A 17,962-nucleotide genomic window follows, 5' to 3' on the forward strand; every position below is an offset into this window, starting at 1 on the left:
GCAGTTTTTTAAGGAAGTGTATTGTATTATGTCTTATACATAGTAATTGCTCAATAAATACTTGCTAAATCTAATTAAAATATTTATGTATTTGATTTGGATAGCTCTAAAAACCCATTTCATTCTTATCTATTTTTAATTGGTGTTCTTTATTTTCTGGTTTTATATGTTGTGTGGGGAAGCAAGTCTCAAAATTTTTAGTCTCAGGTCCCTTTGTGCTCTTAAAAATTATTGAAAGTTTCAGAGTGCCTTTATTTGGGTTATAGCTATTGATATTTCCTTTTTTTTTTAGCTATTGATATTTCTGCATTAGAAATTAATGTTGAGAAAATTTAAAAATATTTATTAGTAAATTCTAAGATAGCAGTAATTAACCCATTATATTTTAACACAGATAACATTTTTCTATACGTTTCTATGTTTTCCAAAAAAAAGAGTAGCATGCTTTTAAATTTCTATAAATCTTTTAAAGTCTGACTTAATAGAAAACAGTGGGAGTACCATATCTGCCTTTGCATTCAATTTGTTGCAGTGTATATATAAGTAGTATATGCCTCATTTAAATATGTATTATAGTTAGAAAAGGGAGGAATATTTTGTTAAGCTTTTCAAATTATTATGGATATGTCATGTAGCCTCTAGAAAATGCTATTTTAAAGTATGAGAGACTGGTAGTTAAAACATGTGAATAATCCCTTAATGCTATTATGAAAATAGTTTTAACCTCACAGCTCTTCTGGGTCTGTGGATCTCTCAAGGACTCCTGGACCACACCCAAGAAACAGTGATGTAGTCTGTATATGGGCCAGCATGTAGTATATCAGGGATGAAACAGATATGTTTGCCTCCTTGCCTTCAGTTCATTTCAAGAATGAGAACAGCAGCCAGGCTCGGTGGCTCATGCCTGTAATCCCAGTGCTTTGGGAGGCTGAGGCAGGATGATCACTTGAGGCCAGCAGTTTAAGACCAGTCTGGGCAACAAGCAAGACCCCAATCTCTACAACAAATTTAAAAACTAGCCAGGTGTGATGGCATGTGCCTGTAGACCCTGTTACTTGGGAGGCTGAGGGAGGAGGACCACTTACGCCCAGCAGTTTGAGGCTGCAGTGAGCTATGATCCACTGTGTTCCAGCCTGGGTGACAGAGCAAGACCCAGACTCTAAAAAAATTTTCTCAGTACTTTGGGAGGCCTAGGCAGGTGGATCACAAGGTCAAGAGATCAAAACCATCCTGGACAACATGGTGAAAGCCCGTCTCTACTAAAAAGACAAAAATTAGCTGGGCATGGTGGCATGCACCTGTAGTCCCAGCTACTCAGGAGGCTGAGGCAGGAGAATTGCTTGAACCCAGGAGGAGGAAGTTGCAGTGAGCTGAGATCGCGCCACTGCACTCCAGCCTGGCACCTGGCGACACAGTGAGACTCTGTCTAAAAAAAAAAAAAATTTTTTTATTTTTAAAAAGGAACGAGGAAGGCACTGGTTCTTAATATATATAAAATTCAACTGGAGAATTTGTGAAAAAAACAATTAAGTAACCTGCCAAAGGTAATGTGGGAGGCCCAGGTGGAACTGAGGAATCTGCATTTTGTGTTCAGCCGATTCCCTCACAAGGAGCTTCAGAAACACTTTGGGAAATGCTGGCTTTAGAGAAAAAAGAAGGGAAAAGGCAGGGTGTTCCATATACACTGAAAATATTAGTATGGATAAATAGTGATGGAAAATGATGATCAGGCCCACGCAAAGCATGTATTTCATGAACTACCCAAGAAAGACAACCCAGAAATAGAGAAAACAGAGAAGGCTGACAGTCACCACGTAACTACATGAGGACACCAGCTAGGTTATCTGTATTGCTTAATCTCAAGGCAAACCCCATTTGGGGTTCTAATTTAGGGTCTCAGAGGAAAGAACATGTTCTAAAATTGTGGAGGGGGAGTTAAATGGGTGGAGAGTGGAACAGGGAAAGGAAAAAGAGTGAGTAGTGCATTGTTGGCTCTCCTTTTTGGGAGCGGAGCTAAAAGACAGTAACCTGGAAATATATATTGCCTTGCTTTGCCGCACACTGCTACTTTCCTCTAACCAGCTGAGGACGTGCTGTTTTATGAACTGATTGGGCCACCTGCACCGTTAGTAGCTATAAGTTGACAAGGGCAGTTCTTTCATCTGGCTCAGGGTTTTGCCTAACATTTTTGGTGACCTTCTTACCAGCATAGCAACTATTCTTTCCTTATATCCAGACTCTTACAAGCCTGTATTTTGAGCTAAAGAGAAACTAAGAATATTTTTAAAAACATCATTAGTTTGTCTTAAGTTGACATTATACAGAGATTCGATTCCTATAGAGCTAAAATTTTCCTAATTATATATCTGCATAGTTTTTTAAAAAATTGAGATATTCTGTTTATTTTTTTTGAAATGAAGTCTTGCTCTGTCGCCCAGACTTGAGTACAGTGGTGCGATCTCAGGTCACTGCAACTTCTACCTCCTGGGTTCAAGTGATTCTCCTGCCTTAGCCTCCCGAGTAGCTGGCATTATAGGCCCCCGCCACCATGCCTGGCTAATTTTTGTATTTTTAGTAGAGATGGGGTTTTACTATATTGGCTAGGCTGGTCTTGAACTCCTGACCTCATGATCCACCCACCTTGGCCTCCCAAAGTGCTGGGATTATGGGCGTGAGCCACTGCACCTGGCCCATCCTGTTTAATTTTTAAAATATCTTTAACGAACTTTAAAACATATATAGAGTAAATCTTAATATATGTAATGAAATTTCATTTCAAGGCTTAAAGAAGTATTAGCCACACTGTCTTAGTACATTGCTATCATAGAAGTCAGATGTATCTTAAAAATATATCCTACTTTCCCCTCTCTAAAATGAATCTTAAGGCCTTTACATTCACTGTAGTTTTTAGGAAAAATGTTCTGGAAGCCTCTTTTTATTTCACTTATGATATCAAAAAAATTGTAAAATGTACCACTTATAATCCTTTAATCTCCAAAAAAGAATAGCCTTCTATAACTATGTTACTATTTTCATTCTTCAGTATTCATAAGAATGTACAGAATGGTTGCAATACCAATTTTCCACTAGGCATAGTGGTTTGTGCCTGTAATCCCAGCTACTCGTAAGGCTGAGATGAGAGGATGGCTTGAGCCAGGAGTTCAAACCAGCCAGGGCAACATAGAGAGACCTTAGCTCTAAAAAAATTAAAAAATTAGTCAGGCATGGTGATGCATGCCTATAGTCCCAGCTATGTCAGAGGCTGAGGTGGGAGCATTGTTTGAGCCCAAGAGTTTGAGACTGTTTGAACCATTAGTGCACCACTGCACTACAGCCTGCGTGACAAGAGTAAGGCCTACACTGTCTCTAATAAAAATATAAATATCAATTTTTCTTTTATTTACATATTTGTATTTAATTATAGTCTACTTCCCTTACAGATAATTATCCATATGATGTTACCTTAATGCCAATGAAAAATGTATCAATAACTATCAGTTATCCTAATAGTAAGATAAAAGATACAGTTTTATGTTGAACTAATGACAAGTCTCTGTCTTAAGAATAGTGATGATGATGATGATGACGACGATGACGACGATTTTTGAGATAGGGGCTCACTCTGCCGCCAGCTGGAGTGCAGTGGTGTGATCATAGTGCACTGCAGCCTTGACCTCCTGGGCTCAAGCATTCCTCCCACATCAGCCTCCCGGGTAGCTGTGACTACAGGTGTGCACCACCACACCTAGCTAATTTTTAAATTTTTTGTAGAGAAGGGGGTTTTGCTATGTTGCCCAGGCTGGTCTCTAACGCCTGCATTCAAGTGATCCTGCTACCTCGGCCTGCCAAAGTGCTGGTGTTACAGATGTGAGCCACTGCAGCGCTTGGCCTAGAATGGATTTTAATGTCTTCTGTCATCTAGTGCTACATAGGTTCCATTGAGTCAGTTTAGGACTCGTTTATTGACTTCTTTGTGTTTGGTCCTGTGACATGTACTGAGATATAAACTGTCATCTATAAAAAAGGTTTGTAATGCACTCAAGCACTCAGCTGCCTTTATGTCACAGTTTTATAGACCAAACCTTTCTCCTTAGACATACATAATACTTTTCTCAAGCATATGCAGTATATGTGGTGACAAAAGCACCTTGTGAATGACCTTTTGGGTTAGACCTCTGATCATCCTGGTGATGTTACAGATAGGATGCCACTGTAGACAATTTATTAATAGGAGATGGACCTCTACAAAGTCCTTGCCTAACCTTTAAAATTGGCCCTTTTATATTTCGCAGAAAACAGTATTTTTGCTTATGTTATGGGGACTTTTTATCTAACAGATATATTTATTATCCTCAGTTGGGTTTATCTTTTTTTAAATGTAAATGCATGCCAATGGCTTTTGAAATGTCTGCAGATAGTCTCTAAGATACCATAGGTTTCTAAAAATATAAACATAAGCAACCTCTCCTCCTTTCAGAGGAAGACGTTTGTCATAAAGTCTACCTTCTATTCTCCAGTCCAGTATACACACACGTATGTATAGATACTGCACACATATGCATGTACCTGCACTCACAGTCATGTGTGGTACACATGTAAATCACCTCTTGTTTTGAGTATGAAAGGCCATTCTTTGTCCAGACACCAAGACCTATAGAAGTTCATTGACAGAGGATTTGAAGGAGGCATACCTTTCTGCTCCAGTAGGTGGAGGTGGCAAATTTTCTCCTATGGAGATCTTTGGCTATGGCGCTAACTTGAGTATTTTGTTTCTTTGCAAAACAGTTGTGGTGTTTATTGTTTTTATATATATATATGTGCAAATGTTTGCAGTATGTGATATTTCAAAAATTGAAACTATTTTATGTCTCCCAGGGGAAAGAGTGGTGGCCTTCGCTGCTGTAGAAGGAGTTTTCTTCTCAGGATCTTTTGCTGCTATATTCTGGCTAAAGAAGAGAGGTCTTATGCCAGGACTCACTTTTTCCAATGAACTCATCAGCAGAGATGAAGTAAGGAATGGAATGTTTTTCTAGTTATGTTTGTATTCATATTTGATGTTCATCTATTTTTCTTTCCTTTCTTTCTTTCTTTTTATTTGAGACAGGATCTCACTGTGTCACCCAGGCTGCAGTACAGTGGCACTATCATGGCTCACTGCCACCTTGAGTTTCCTGGGCTCAAGCCTTCCTCCCCCTCAGCCTCCTGTGTTGCTGGGACTACAGGTATACTCCACTGTAACTGGCCTAATTTTTTTTTGAGATGGAGTCTATCTCTGTTGTCCAGGCTGGAGTGCAGTGGTGTGATTTTGGCTCACTGCAACCTCCAACTTTTGGTTCAAGCAATTCTCCTGCCTCAGCCTCCTGAGTAGCTGGGACTACAGATGTGTGCCACCACACATGGCTAATTTTTTGTATTTTTAGTAGAGATGGAGTTTCACTGTGTTAGCCAGAATGGGCTCGATCTCCTAACCTCATGATCTGTCTGCCTTGGCCTCCCAAAGTGCTGGGATTATAGGTGTGAACCACTGCACCCAGCCCTGGCCTAATTTTTTTTTTTTTTTTTTTAGAGATGAGGTTTCACCATGTTGCCCAGGCTGGTCCTGAACTACTGGGCTCAAGTGATTTGCCTGCCTCAGCCTCCCAACGTGCAGGGATTACAGACATGAACCACTGTGCCTCTCCCATTTATTTTTCTTTCTCCTGAAAAATGCTGTGGTGGCACACGTATCATGGTAATTAAAATAGGTAGTCACGTCTTCTTGCTTTTAAGACACTGCATTTTCCTCTGATGTCTCTCACCATTTTTCCTCAGTCTCCTGGTCATTCTTAATATCAGTATCCTCCTAGGTTCCCTCTCTGGCCTGTACATGCCCTTCTGGCTGACTCCCATGAAATCAGCTACCATCTAAATGCTCATAACTCCCAAAACTTTCTCTTTGTCCCATATATTCTTTCCTAAGTTCCAAACCAATGTATGCTAGTACATGTTAGACATTTTCCCCTTGAAGTTCCCTCAGGTATCTCAAACCTGTTCTTTCAGAAATCAAACTTATCATCTTTCTCCAAGAATTTGTTGTTCCTTCTGTTTTCCCTGTTCACTGAGTGTCTTTACCCTTCTTTCCAGTTAACTAATTTGAAATCTAGGAGTCATTTTAGGTTGCTGCTTTTCTTTTTCAGCCATATCCAATCAGCAACTAAACCTGGTCTCCCTCTGCCTGCTATACCCTTTCCATCTTTCTTACCACCTTTTTTTTAAAGCTTTTTTGGATTATATTCTCAGAAGAGACATCTCAGAACTTTCCTGATCAATTAGGTGAAGGGGTCTACTCTTTCCTTTATGTATCCATTTGAAACTTGAACCTGTCTGTGTCTTAGAGTCCCAGCCTGTATTGTACTTCTTATTTCTCTTTTCTGCTAGACCTTAAGCTCCTTAGTGCAGGTACCTTGTCTTATTTATCTTTCTATTCTTGGTGTTTTTGGCTATTTTAGCCATTCAGTTTACATTTATTGCCTATGCTAATCCTTAAGTTCTCTGAACCTTGGTTTCTTCAACTATATAATTTAACCATTTTATTAGAATGCAATGAAATAGTGTATGTGAATTTTTTAAATGCCATAAAATCTTCATATAATTACTTTTTCTTTGTCATGTCTTTAAATTTCTAATAACATTTATTAGAAATGTCATTTAGGATTATTATAGATAATTGAGAGAATAAAAAAATTAATCTCAGCACACAGAACCACATTTACTGTTTTGTTAAAATATTTCTTTCTAGACTTTTTTTCTATATTTAATTCTATTTAGATATATAAACATTTTAATCATTCATGTTTTTAGGAGTTGAGATGTTTTTTTCCACTTGGCAAAATACTGCAATCATTTTTCTATGACATTAGCATCTTTTGAAAATAATAGTTTTGTTAAATATATAATATTCTAATGAATGAATCATTTATTTGACGACCCTGTCTCACTGTAGCTTCGACCTCCTGGGCTCAAGCAGTCCTCCCACCTCAGCCTCCTAAGTAGCTGAACTACATGTATTTAATTAACCACCACATCCGGCTAATTTAAAAAAAAGTTTTTTTTGTAGACACAGGGTCTCACTGTGTTGCTCAGGCTGGTCTGGAACTCCTGAACTCAAGCAATCTGCCCACCTTGACCTCCCAAAGTGCTGAGATTACAGGCATGAGCCATCAAGCACCACCTTAGTTTCCATTTTCATTGTAACTGGATTCATTTTTATGAGCCTTTCTTATTTAATTATAAATGTTGTATTTTTGAAATCTGAGTTTCATCTATTATTTAAATACTGCTTTTTAAATCATTCCTTAATTATTTCTGAAATTTAAAAAATGAATTTTCATTTCAGGCTTTCTTACTTTATTTTCCTTTCCAAAATGCTTTTATTTGCAGATTTTGTTTGTTCATAAATTAATTTTTCTATAATGTTGATGAATTAAGATTTGCTGCCATTGAAAATTTTATTATAGCTTATTGTATTGGCATTTAATGAGATTTGAAGGAAGGAAGTTCCTAGTCCTATTAACCTCTCTTCCATTTCCCAGAAGTTCTGTGGTATATCCCTAGAACCACATTATACGATGCTTGACCCATCATTGTGTGCAAGTAGCTGATTAAAAGTTATTTGACAATGACATTTTTCTTCTCTTTTAGGGACTTCACTGTGATTTTGCTTGCCTGATGTTTCAATACTTAGTAAATAAACCTTCAGAAGAAAGGGTCAGGGAGATCATTGTTGATGCTGTCAAAATCGAGCAGGTAAACCAGGAAGATTGTGTAATTAGCACATCTCTCTTTCTCTGATGTTCATACCACTATTATATTGACTCATATGAAATTGTCATTTTGTAGATCAACAAAAATACCAGCAATTTTGTATGGTCAGTCTGACAATACCAATACATGGTATATTACAATTATTATGTCAGTTTATAATTTGCTTTATTAAGTCAGTCTTTATTATATATTAAGGTTTTATGTATACTAAAACCTGTTTCAGGGCTACTTTTCTGTCTTATTGCTCTCTGTCAAATTTTATGCCATAACCAGCTAATTATAGTACTTGGTATTTTTATATTTTTAGTGACTGGAGAACAGTGATGATTTTTTATCTGTTTTGTATTTTTAATAACATAGCAAGGTACCTAGCTTGAAGCATACACAAATTTTCATAGAATGAATAAGTAAGTTAATGAAGAGTAACAATTAAGTTAGAGTATGTAAATATTTCTTACTAGAAAGAGCTAGATGCTCTACTTAGGATGTGTTTTTATCATTCTAAAATTACTTTTTTTTTTTAAAACACCGCATAGTTTAACAGGCATAGTTTGTATATTGGAAGAGGAAAAAAGCATAACAGGCACTTTGGTATCTTTAATAATTGTGTCAACTAAATCCAAGTGGTTATTTTTATTTTCCCTCTATTAACACTTTACCACTGTAGTCTTTCAGTACGGTTGGAGTTCATCTCCCAACCCTGAAATCTGCTTCTATCTTTTTTCTCATTTTGTTAATTGAGTTTTTCTCTTTTCTAGCTCCCTTCCATATTTATGTTCTTCATGATGATCATCTTTCAATCTTTTTCTAGATATTTTAGAACAAAGTATCTCCCTGTTTCTATTGAGAAAGCATACCAATCCAAGTCTCATATCTGCTACTTTAAGAAATCCAGTAATTTGGTAGTTCGTTTCCATTTATTTTGGCTCTTCAAAAACATGAAAAACTGAAGAGTAATACTCCAAACATTTTTAAGCATATGGACATTATTTGCCACATTGAAAGAATTTATTCTAGTATATTTTCCTTGGACAAAATCAGTATCTTAGAAATAAAACAAAGGTCCTCTTTGTATTTGGAAAATTCGTATTTCGAGTTTTGTTTGTACTTTATTCTGTTTTTGTTTCCATCCAGGAGTTTTTAACAGAAGCCTTGCCAGTTGGCCTCATTGGAATGAATTGCATTTTGATGAAACAGTACATTGAGTTTGTAGCTGACAGATTACTTGTGGAACTTGGATTTTCAAAGGTGGGGTGTTGAAAAATGTATTACTACTAGTTAAAATATTATAGGACCTTAAAATAGATTTTACTGAAAGCATTTGCAGATACTATTCTATTATTTAAATGTCCATGACAGAGACTTGTTTCATATGAACAAGGTTTTTGCAAAATCCTTTGAAATTTAAAATTAATAACAGAAACAGGAGGCTGGTGAATATTAGAACTAATAAGCTCAATAAATTGTGTTTTAATAATTGCAGATATATATTTCATAAAGTTATTTTCAAGGAATTAGATTAAATATCCATATATATATTCACCCTCATATAAATCCCCATGTGTCTATATTGTAGTTTGGGAGTTAATACTTTTAAATAGGGAATAATTATTGTGAAGACATTAACTGTCATAATGTAACCTTTTGAACAGAATTATCCAAGTTATTTTTGTCATTTAACAAAGATAAGGTACCAGAATTTCATCACGACATATGGTTTTTCCATTACTTAAGACATGGAGCCTGTAGCCACACTATCTGGGTTTGAATCCTGGGTTCCACCACTTTCTAGCTATATGACTGACCTTTGGCAAGTTACTTAACCTCTATTTGAATTTCCTCACCTATATAATAGAGATGTAATATTTACTACAAAGGATTGTTGATGAGTTGATACACCTAAAGTAGTTAAAATAATATTAGACACATAGCGAATTCACACTAGATGATCACTTTATACTTACATGAAACACAGAAATTCACTCTGTACTATACCATGGTAATTAGAAATTATAGATTTTGATTTCTTGTCATGAAAATGTAAGTTTAAATTGTCTTTAATGAGAATTGTCTTTAATGAGAATCCTTATGAAATCTATGATGCTGTGGTAAATCTGTACTTATCTTGCTAATGTATTAGCAGATACAGCAGAATTATATTCTGATAACCACCCAAGTACTTAATGAGTCAGGTGGGGCAAAGGTTTTTTGGTAAGATAAACTACATTTTAATGTTTGAGTTACAAGATCCTCTTTGTGTTTACTAATTAATGAGAAATAATTAGAGTATAACTATATTAATATATCTTAAACTTATAAACTATGTATATTAAAAGAATTTGTGCTTGCTCATAACTTTTACCAATATGTTTGTTATTAGAAAACTAATTTGCTTATTTAAGTCTTACAGTGAATTCATTATTCTTTAACCCATTACCGTATCCCTCACATCCAAACATTTATGTTCTGCGGTCTATTAGGAAACCACTGACTCTTGGGTCTAATTTTCCTTTTGGGAACTAGCTAACTGGAGGTATGTAAAATGTGGTGCCTCCTGCAGAAGAAGATCTATTTACAATGTAAAACTTTGTTTTTCCACAGGCTTCAAAATATATGAGTAAATTCTAAAAAGCAGAAATTATAGAGGCCTTAAATTTTTAATGCAATAAAAGTAGAAATTGATTTAAAAATTGCCAAAAACTTCATCTACTTAGAGATTAAAAAGATATCCTTTAGGCCAGGCACAGTGACTCACACCTGTAATTCCAGAACTTCGGGAGGCTGAGGTGGAAGAGTCTAGGAGTTTGAGACCAGTCTGGGCAACATGAGGAAACCCTATTTCTACAAAAAATTAGCCAGGCATGGAGGCATGCATATAGTCCCAGTTACGTGGGAGGCTGAGCTGGGAAGATCACTTGAGCCTGGGAGGCAGAGGTTGCAGTGAGATTGTACCACAGCACTCCAACCTGGGCAACACAGTAGAGAACCTTTCTTGCTCGCTCGCTCTCCCCCAATATATATATATATATATATAAAATCTCCCGACCTCGTGATCCGCCCACCTCGGCCTCCCAAAGTGCTGGGATTACAGGTGTGAGCCACCGCGCCCGGCCTAAAGTACTTCTGTGTGTCAAAAACAAGCCACTTGGCCAGGCACAGTGGCTGACACCTGTAATCCCAGCATTTTGGGAGGCTGAGGCTGATGGATCACCTGAGGTCAGGAGTTTGAGAGCAGCCTGGCTAACATGGTAAAACCTCGTCTCTACTAAAAATACAAAAATTGGCGCTTTTTTTTTTTTTTTTTTTTGTGGTGGCAGGTGTCTGTAATCCCAGCTACTCGGGAGGCTGAAGCAAGAGAATCGCTTGCACCCAGGAGGCAGAGGTTGCAATGAGCCAAGATAGTGCCATTGCACTCCAGCCTGGGCAACAAAAGTGAAACTTCATCTCAACAACAACAACAAAAAACACACAAGCCACTTAATTTAGTTTGATCTTGGTTACCTTGTCCATGCCGTGAATGGCTTAGATCCAATTTTTTGAGAAGTCTTCAGTTCTAAAATCCAATGAGTCTATGGCTATTGGTTCAGTGTCTTTCACTGTATCTTACTGTGTAGTACAGCTCCAATTTTACCTCACTTTTTACACACAATTTCTGATGGGGAATTTCACTCAGCCACATATAGCATATGATTTTTTTTTTTTAAAAAGATATATAGATATTTAAAGCTTAATTTAAAGATGTAAATCACATAGCATGCAATTCACCCATTTAAAATGTACAATTCAGTAGTTCCTAGTGTAGTCACAGAGTTATGCAACCATCATAACAACCTATTTTAGAACATTTTTATCACCCCGAAAAGAAACTCTGTCCCTATTAGCACTCACTCACTCCCCTTTCCTCCCCTTAACTGCCTTGGCTTAGGCAATCGCTAATCGAATTTTTGTGCCTACAGATTTGCCTATTCTGTATATTCTGTTTCATACAAATGGAATCATATTGTATGTGGCCTTTTTTGGTTCTCTTCTTTCCTTAGTGTAATGTTTTCATGGTGTATTCATGTTGTAGCATGTATCAGTGCTTTATTCCTTTATATGACCAAATAATATTCCACTGTATGGATATATCAAATGTTATTTATCCATTCAGTGGGCATTTAGTTTGTTTCCACTTTTGAGCTATTGTGAATAATGCTACTGTGAGTGTTCATGTACAGATTTTTGTGTGGACATGTTTTCATTTCTCTTGAGTATATAACTAGGAGTGAAATTGCTGTGTCATATGGTAACTCCATGTTTAATCATTAGAAGAACTACCAGACTGTTTTCTAAACCAGCTGCACAATTTTATATTCCCACCAATGTATGAGGGTTCCAGTTTCTCCACATCCTCACCAACACTTACTAGCTGCTTTTAAGAAAATTATAGCCATCCGAGTAGGTGTGAAGTGGTATCTCATTGTGATCCTGATTTGCATGTCTCTAGTGGATAATGATGTTGAACATCTTTTTATTTTGTATGTATTTTTAAAAGAAGTATCAGTTTGTCTATTTAAAAACTGCCCATTTTTAAACTTGAATTACTCAAATATATGTTTATCTGTGGTGTTCATATTTTTTGCGGGGATACTCCTAAATTGAGAAATCTTCTGTTACTCCTTGTGATTCACTGAAATACCCCACAGCTGTACCCCCAAGTCTGCTTCTAGAAATTTTTCTTTTTTTGAGATGGAGTCCTGCTCTGTTGCCTAGTCTGCAGTACAATGGCGCAACCTTGGCTCACTGCAGCCTCCACCTCTCAGGTTCAAGCAATTCTCCTGCCTCAGCCTCCTGAGTAGCTTGGATTATAAGCACATGCCACCATGCCCAGCTAATTTATGTATTTTTAGTAGAGATGGGATTTCACCATGTTGGGCAGGCTGGTCTCGAACTCCTCACCTCAGGTGATCCACCCACCTGGTCCTCTGAAAGTGCTGGGATTACAGGCATGAGCCACTGCGCCTGGCCTTGCTTCTTGAATTCTGAAGCAGTAAAAAGTTTCTTGTCAGCATAGTCCCCCTTTTTATTTGGAGACATCTAGTCACTATGAATAGCATTTATTCTGTCTTCCTTGATCATGGTCCCTTAATGTCAATTTGCGATGATCTGTTCTCTTATGAAGTAAGAAGCATATTTAGAACCACAGTAGATTGTTGCTAATTTAACATTTTGTAGTATCATGTATGCGTGATTATCTGTTAGTAGTAGTACCTATAAACAATGCTCATAGTTTCTATGGTGTATTGGCTATATCAAGCTGCAAGAACATTTTCAACTGGTTAGTATTAAATATTTTATTTCCTGAAATAGTTGTTTTTTCTATTTGTTAGAATACCAGAGATGCTAGTATAGTTTCTTGAGGAGGTTAGTAGTTGATGTTGGTCATCTTAAAATTTGTCACCCTTGAGTGCCTCCCAAGTCTTAGGGGAATGATGTGATCTTAAAGCTGACTAGACAGGTTTTGAGAAACCTGACCTCTGTTTTTGTCATCTTTTCTCTCCTGTGGGATGTAATTTGATCTCTTCAGAATGTCTAATAACGTTTCTTTCCTTTTCAGTTTTTTCAGGCAGAAAATCCTTTTGATTTTATGGAAAACATTTCTTTAGAAGGAAAAACAAATTTCTTTGAGAAACGAGTTTCAGAGTATCAGCGTTTTGCAGTTATGGCAGAAACCACAGACAACGTCTTCACCTTGGATGCAGATTTTTAAAAACCTCTTGTTTTAAAATTCTATAAACTCATCATTGATAAATAGTAGTCTACTTACCTCTGCTTTAGAAAAAAAAACTTAAAAGTATATTCTTTAAAGAACTGGGGATTTGCTCTAAAGGAAATCCAAAACCTATTCCAAACAGTTTGCATTTATATAATTTTCCTGTTTAACAAGAATGTGACCTAAACGCTTTTGTCTTGGCACTGAAATATAAGATGGCATTATATAGTTAAGAGCATGGGTGAGGGGCCAGACATGAGTTTAAGGTTCTGTCATTAACTCCAGTGTGTGATCCTTGGCAAGTCAGTTAATCTTGGTAAACCTCAGTGTACTTGTCTTTAAAATGGGAGCCATAGTGGGTCCTAAATTCATAGAGTGGATATGAGGATTAGGATGCAAAAATAAATGCTTAACCAGCACTACTATTGTTACACCACTACTGATTATCATGTTGTTGATAATGTTAACTGCAGTGATGTTGTAATCAAATACTCTCATTTCCTTCAAGTAATTGTGATTCTAAGTCCTAGGATCTAGAATTAGAATTTTGTATTTTTAATGCTTAGGGGAATATAAGTATCTCCTTAAAAAGAACATAATTCTCATTAACACAAGAATAAGTTCTTTGAATTCCTCAGTATGTAGTAAAGAAAATTTGGTTCTTAGTTGCTTTGGGAAGCCTACTTCGGGAGTGGAAACCGGGAGGTTATCCTGGTAGTTGACTTTGTAAGCAAAATGATTCTTCTTCAGAAATTAAAAATATAACTATTGCCAGATTTAGCCCTGGAATGTTCAGAAACAGGCTAGAGTAGCATGTTCCAAAGAATATTCTAGGAGCTGTTAGCCCCTCTAGATATTTTGTGGGGAAAAAAGGGATTCTGTGGTCAGATGAGTTTGGGAAGAACTTCATTCTTTTTGAGCAAGTACAGTCATTACATCAAAGACTGAGCAATTCAGTGGCACATAAATTTATCTCACCCTGCATATCCCCAACATACTTAACACAGATGTTTTTCACCTGTTAACATCTCATCCAGCTAGTGTTCCTCAGAACAAAGGTTGGAAAAAGCTGGCCTAGAACCATTTATACATAGAGGAAGGGCTTATGGACTAAGAAAGGGAGAGCACACGGTAGGGATTATTGAATCGTTTCAAATTTATGCCAGGCTGAATAGTGTACCAGCAATTGACTTTGGCTGTGTTTCTTTATGCTTTTAAAACTCTTTTGAGCTGTTATAAGCGATAGTTTTATTTTGTTTTTTTGTTCGTTTGAGATGGAGTCTTGCTCTGTCACCAGGCTGGAGTGCAGTGGCGTGATCTCTGCTCACTGCAACCTCCACCTCCTGGGTTCAAGCAATTCTCCTGCCTCAGCCTCCCAAGTAGCTGGAAGTACAGGCACCTACCACTATGCCCAGCTAATTTTTGTATTTTTAGTAGAGATGGGGTTTCACCATGTTGGCCAGGATGGTCTCAATTTCTGGACCTCGTGATCCACCCACCTTGGCCTCCCAGCACTTGGGATTACAGGTGTGAGCCACCATGCCCAGCCAAGAGATAGTTCTTTTAATGTGACTATGCTATCTGAAAGCCAAAGGTGAGGGAAATGGAGGATGCTCTGGAAGAGACTGAGAAAAGGCCGGGAACGAAGGTTTTTGAGAAGTCTGCCCCTGTTTATTTTTAGTAAGTATCAAGAGGTAGCCTGAGCCTAGTTAGAGTTAAACCTATCTTTGGATGATGGAGTGTTATACTGAAATACTGGATTTTTAATATATTAGTTTATGATTTGGTATTCTGTATACCCCTTCAGGTAGGTGTTTCCCACTCCCAACAAACTGTACTTTATACAATTCTGGATGCTAAAACTTAGAGATTTTCTCTTTGCATAAATTTTGGCTCGATTCTTTCCATAACAGTCTAATCAAAACTGGGAGTTCTCAAGTGAATGCAAAAGGAGCAGGCCATAACTTTATTCGTTAGAGAGACTGTCAGAAACTTGAGCTCTTTTGGCCCATGATAATACCATTTATTTTTGCATTGCTTCTCAGTTTGCCAAGTGTTTTTACATCATCTCATTTGATCTCAAAACAGCTTGACAGAGCAACTGTTACTGAAATATTACAGATGGAAAGAATGAGGCTCAGGGAAGTTAAATGACTTGGCCAAGATCTGCTCATCGTCACTGTCTGTACAGTGATTTCTTTAGAGGTGGTAATGTCTTATATTTAGTCCTTTGCCATCTATGTTGATTTACTTTTGTCTATTTCCTCATTCATTGAATATGCTTTAAATATGTAAGTTAAAGTATCAAAATATAGAGAAATATTTGAACTATATTCAGGTAATATGTTTAAAGATATATATATATTACCATACAAAAAGTAAACATTTAAAACTGATAATATATATGATAAAATCAGAATGAAAGAAAAAAGTTGTACAGTGTGTATTACTTTGTTTTGCATCCTAATCTTTTTCATAGGTAATGACAAATGCCTTAATGTGAAGCTTATTTATAATAGCAGTAAACCTAACTGGATTTGGTTGAAGAAGTCTTAATACTGAAATACTGGATTTTTAATGCACTGGTTTATTATTTGGTATTCTGTATCCTTTTCCAGGCCTCCAGGTTGCACATTTATTTATTATGTTCAGAACTTTGGTTCTTAGTTCTTAAAGAATCAAGAAGATGTGGAATCTTTTTAAAATATTATGTTGCAGGTAAAGAAAAAAATTAAGAGTGTGTTATTGTGTTTATAACTGTTTTCTCTTTTTTACAGCCCTTGTATTTAAATCATTGCTATAATAAAGTTAAGTTCATTAGGAATCTAAAAACTTGTAGTTCTATGATAGATTGCATTTATCAAAAATGTTTCACTGTAGCACATAGAAATATGGCCAGGAAGGACTTGAGAAGATAGTTTGATTCATTGCTTTTAGACAGGACTGGGTTTTGCTGTCCAATTTTATACAATAGTAGGGTTTCTTACAATGTAAGCTGGCCCCAGTCTTGTCTTGATATTAATATATGAAATTTTTACAGTTGTCTCATTGTCTCATTTAGGAACATCCAGATTTTTCTGCTTTTTCTGTTGCCATTTTTGTGCATTAACAAGTGCTTATTGAGAAAAATGTAGCTGTTTGCATATTTAAAAATAAATCTTTTTGCATTTTATACTTAAATATGCTAATATTACTGTCATAGAATTCCCAGATTTCATTTGTGGATATTAAGCTAAGGGCTAATGTCAGGAGCTGATTTTTAATGATCAAGCTGCAGATGCGCTAAATGAAAGCCAAATTAGTCCTACAATTAGGTATTACGTTTTTAAACGAAGTTGAGTGGATTGATAGTGGACTTGGGAAATCATCTTCAGCAGAATCTGGATGAGTGACACAGAATTCTAATCTCTTTGTTTCCCACCGTTTCCCTTTAAGTGGTCTGCTTCTTTGTAAACATCTAAAGATTTGAAAGAGAATCTAATATTCCTGAGGCATTATGAAGAAAGGATTTAATCCCTTCTATTTGGGGCTTAATCCTGTTAAAGAAAACGGAAGTGAAAATGGAAGGCTGGAGAATGATTGCTTTCTGTACAGTTAAATGAGGTCACGATATTCTTATGTACTTTGTTTTACAACTGTGTTTTCGTTTATTCAAAGGTCCGGTCATTTAGCAAAGTTATTTACTGTTTACTGTGTACATAGAAAGTTTTATTATGTGTGGTATATGTCTTTTTTTTTTTTCTGAAATACATTATGGTCAATCAAGTCTACCCTGTGTGTACAGAATTTGGTTTTTTTCCAAATAGATGAGTTGTTTTCTTATTTTTCTGGTTTAGTATGTTGAAATAAACTATCGTAGCTTCATCATTTTGTGTATTTTCTTTTTGAGGAAGGTTTCTTTGTAAGTGCAAGGGCTACCCTAATAAAGGAATGTATGTATTTGCTGTTTGTGTCTGCAGATAAATATATACTTGTATTGTTTGTTCAATTATCGCCCCAACCACAGTTTTTACATTAAATGAGACCCCCAGTTCTCTCTCTTTCTCTCCCTATCCATAAGCCTCTCTTCATGTCTCTTTGTTTCCAGCTGAGATTTCACAAACCATATTACCAGTTGTAGCACTCATATCAGTACCCTCAATGCTGTTTCTTATCTGCTTTTTACCATGCATAGAAAAATTTAGAAAAATCCCCAAGTCCGTTTTGAATGAAACAACTTAGTTTTTCCAGTATTTGCAACCCAGCAGCCAAATGCTGCCAGAGAAAGAGTCGTAGAAGGCAATTGGATTCTCTACGAATTCATGATTACCCTATCTCAGTACTATCTGGTAATCCTACTACAATTTCCTGGTAAAGTTGACCTCCATTGTGCACAATTACTTTCTCATACCTTCTCTTTCTACCTTT

At 36.5% G+C, this 17,962-nt stretch overlaps 1 protein-coding gene across 5 annotated transcripts in view; it reads left to right on the top strand.

Moving 5' to 3' along the window:
- The window catches only part of RRM2B (ribonucleotide reductase regulatory TP53 inducible subunit M2B), a 36,936-nt gene extending 19,437 nt beyond the window's left edge, over positions 1-17,499 (top strand). For all 5 annotated transcript variants that reach the window (XM_035276942.3, XM_035276938.3, XM_035276940.3 and 2 more), the window contains 4 exons: positions 4,876-5,009; positions 7,681-7,785; positions 8,938-9,051; positions 13,400-17,499. In XM_035276942.3, the coding sequence (XP_035132833.1) occupies positions 4,876-5,009; positions 7,681-7,785; positions 8,938-9,051; positions 13,400-13,552 (506 nt within the window). In that variant the 3' untranslated portion in view covers positions 13,553-17,499. The remainder of the gene's footprint in view (positions 1-4,875; positions 5,010-7,680; positions 7,786-8,937; positions 9,052-13,399) is intronic.
- Positions 17,500-17,962: the final 463 nt, after the last annotated feature.

Source organism: Callithrix jacchus, chromosome 16 (assembly GCF_049354715.1).
Source record: "Callithrix jacchus isolate 240 chromosome 16, calJac240_pri, whole genome shotgun sequence".
NCBI classification, from domain to species: Eukaryota; Metazoa; Chordata; class Mammalia; order Primates; family Cebidae; genus Callithrix; species Callithrix jacchus.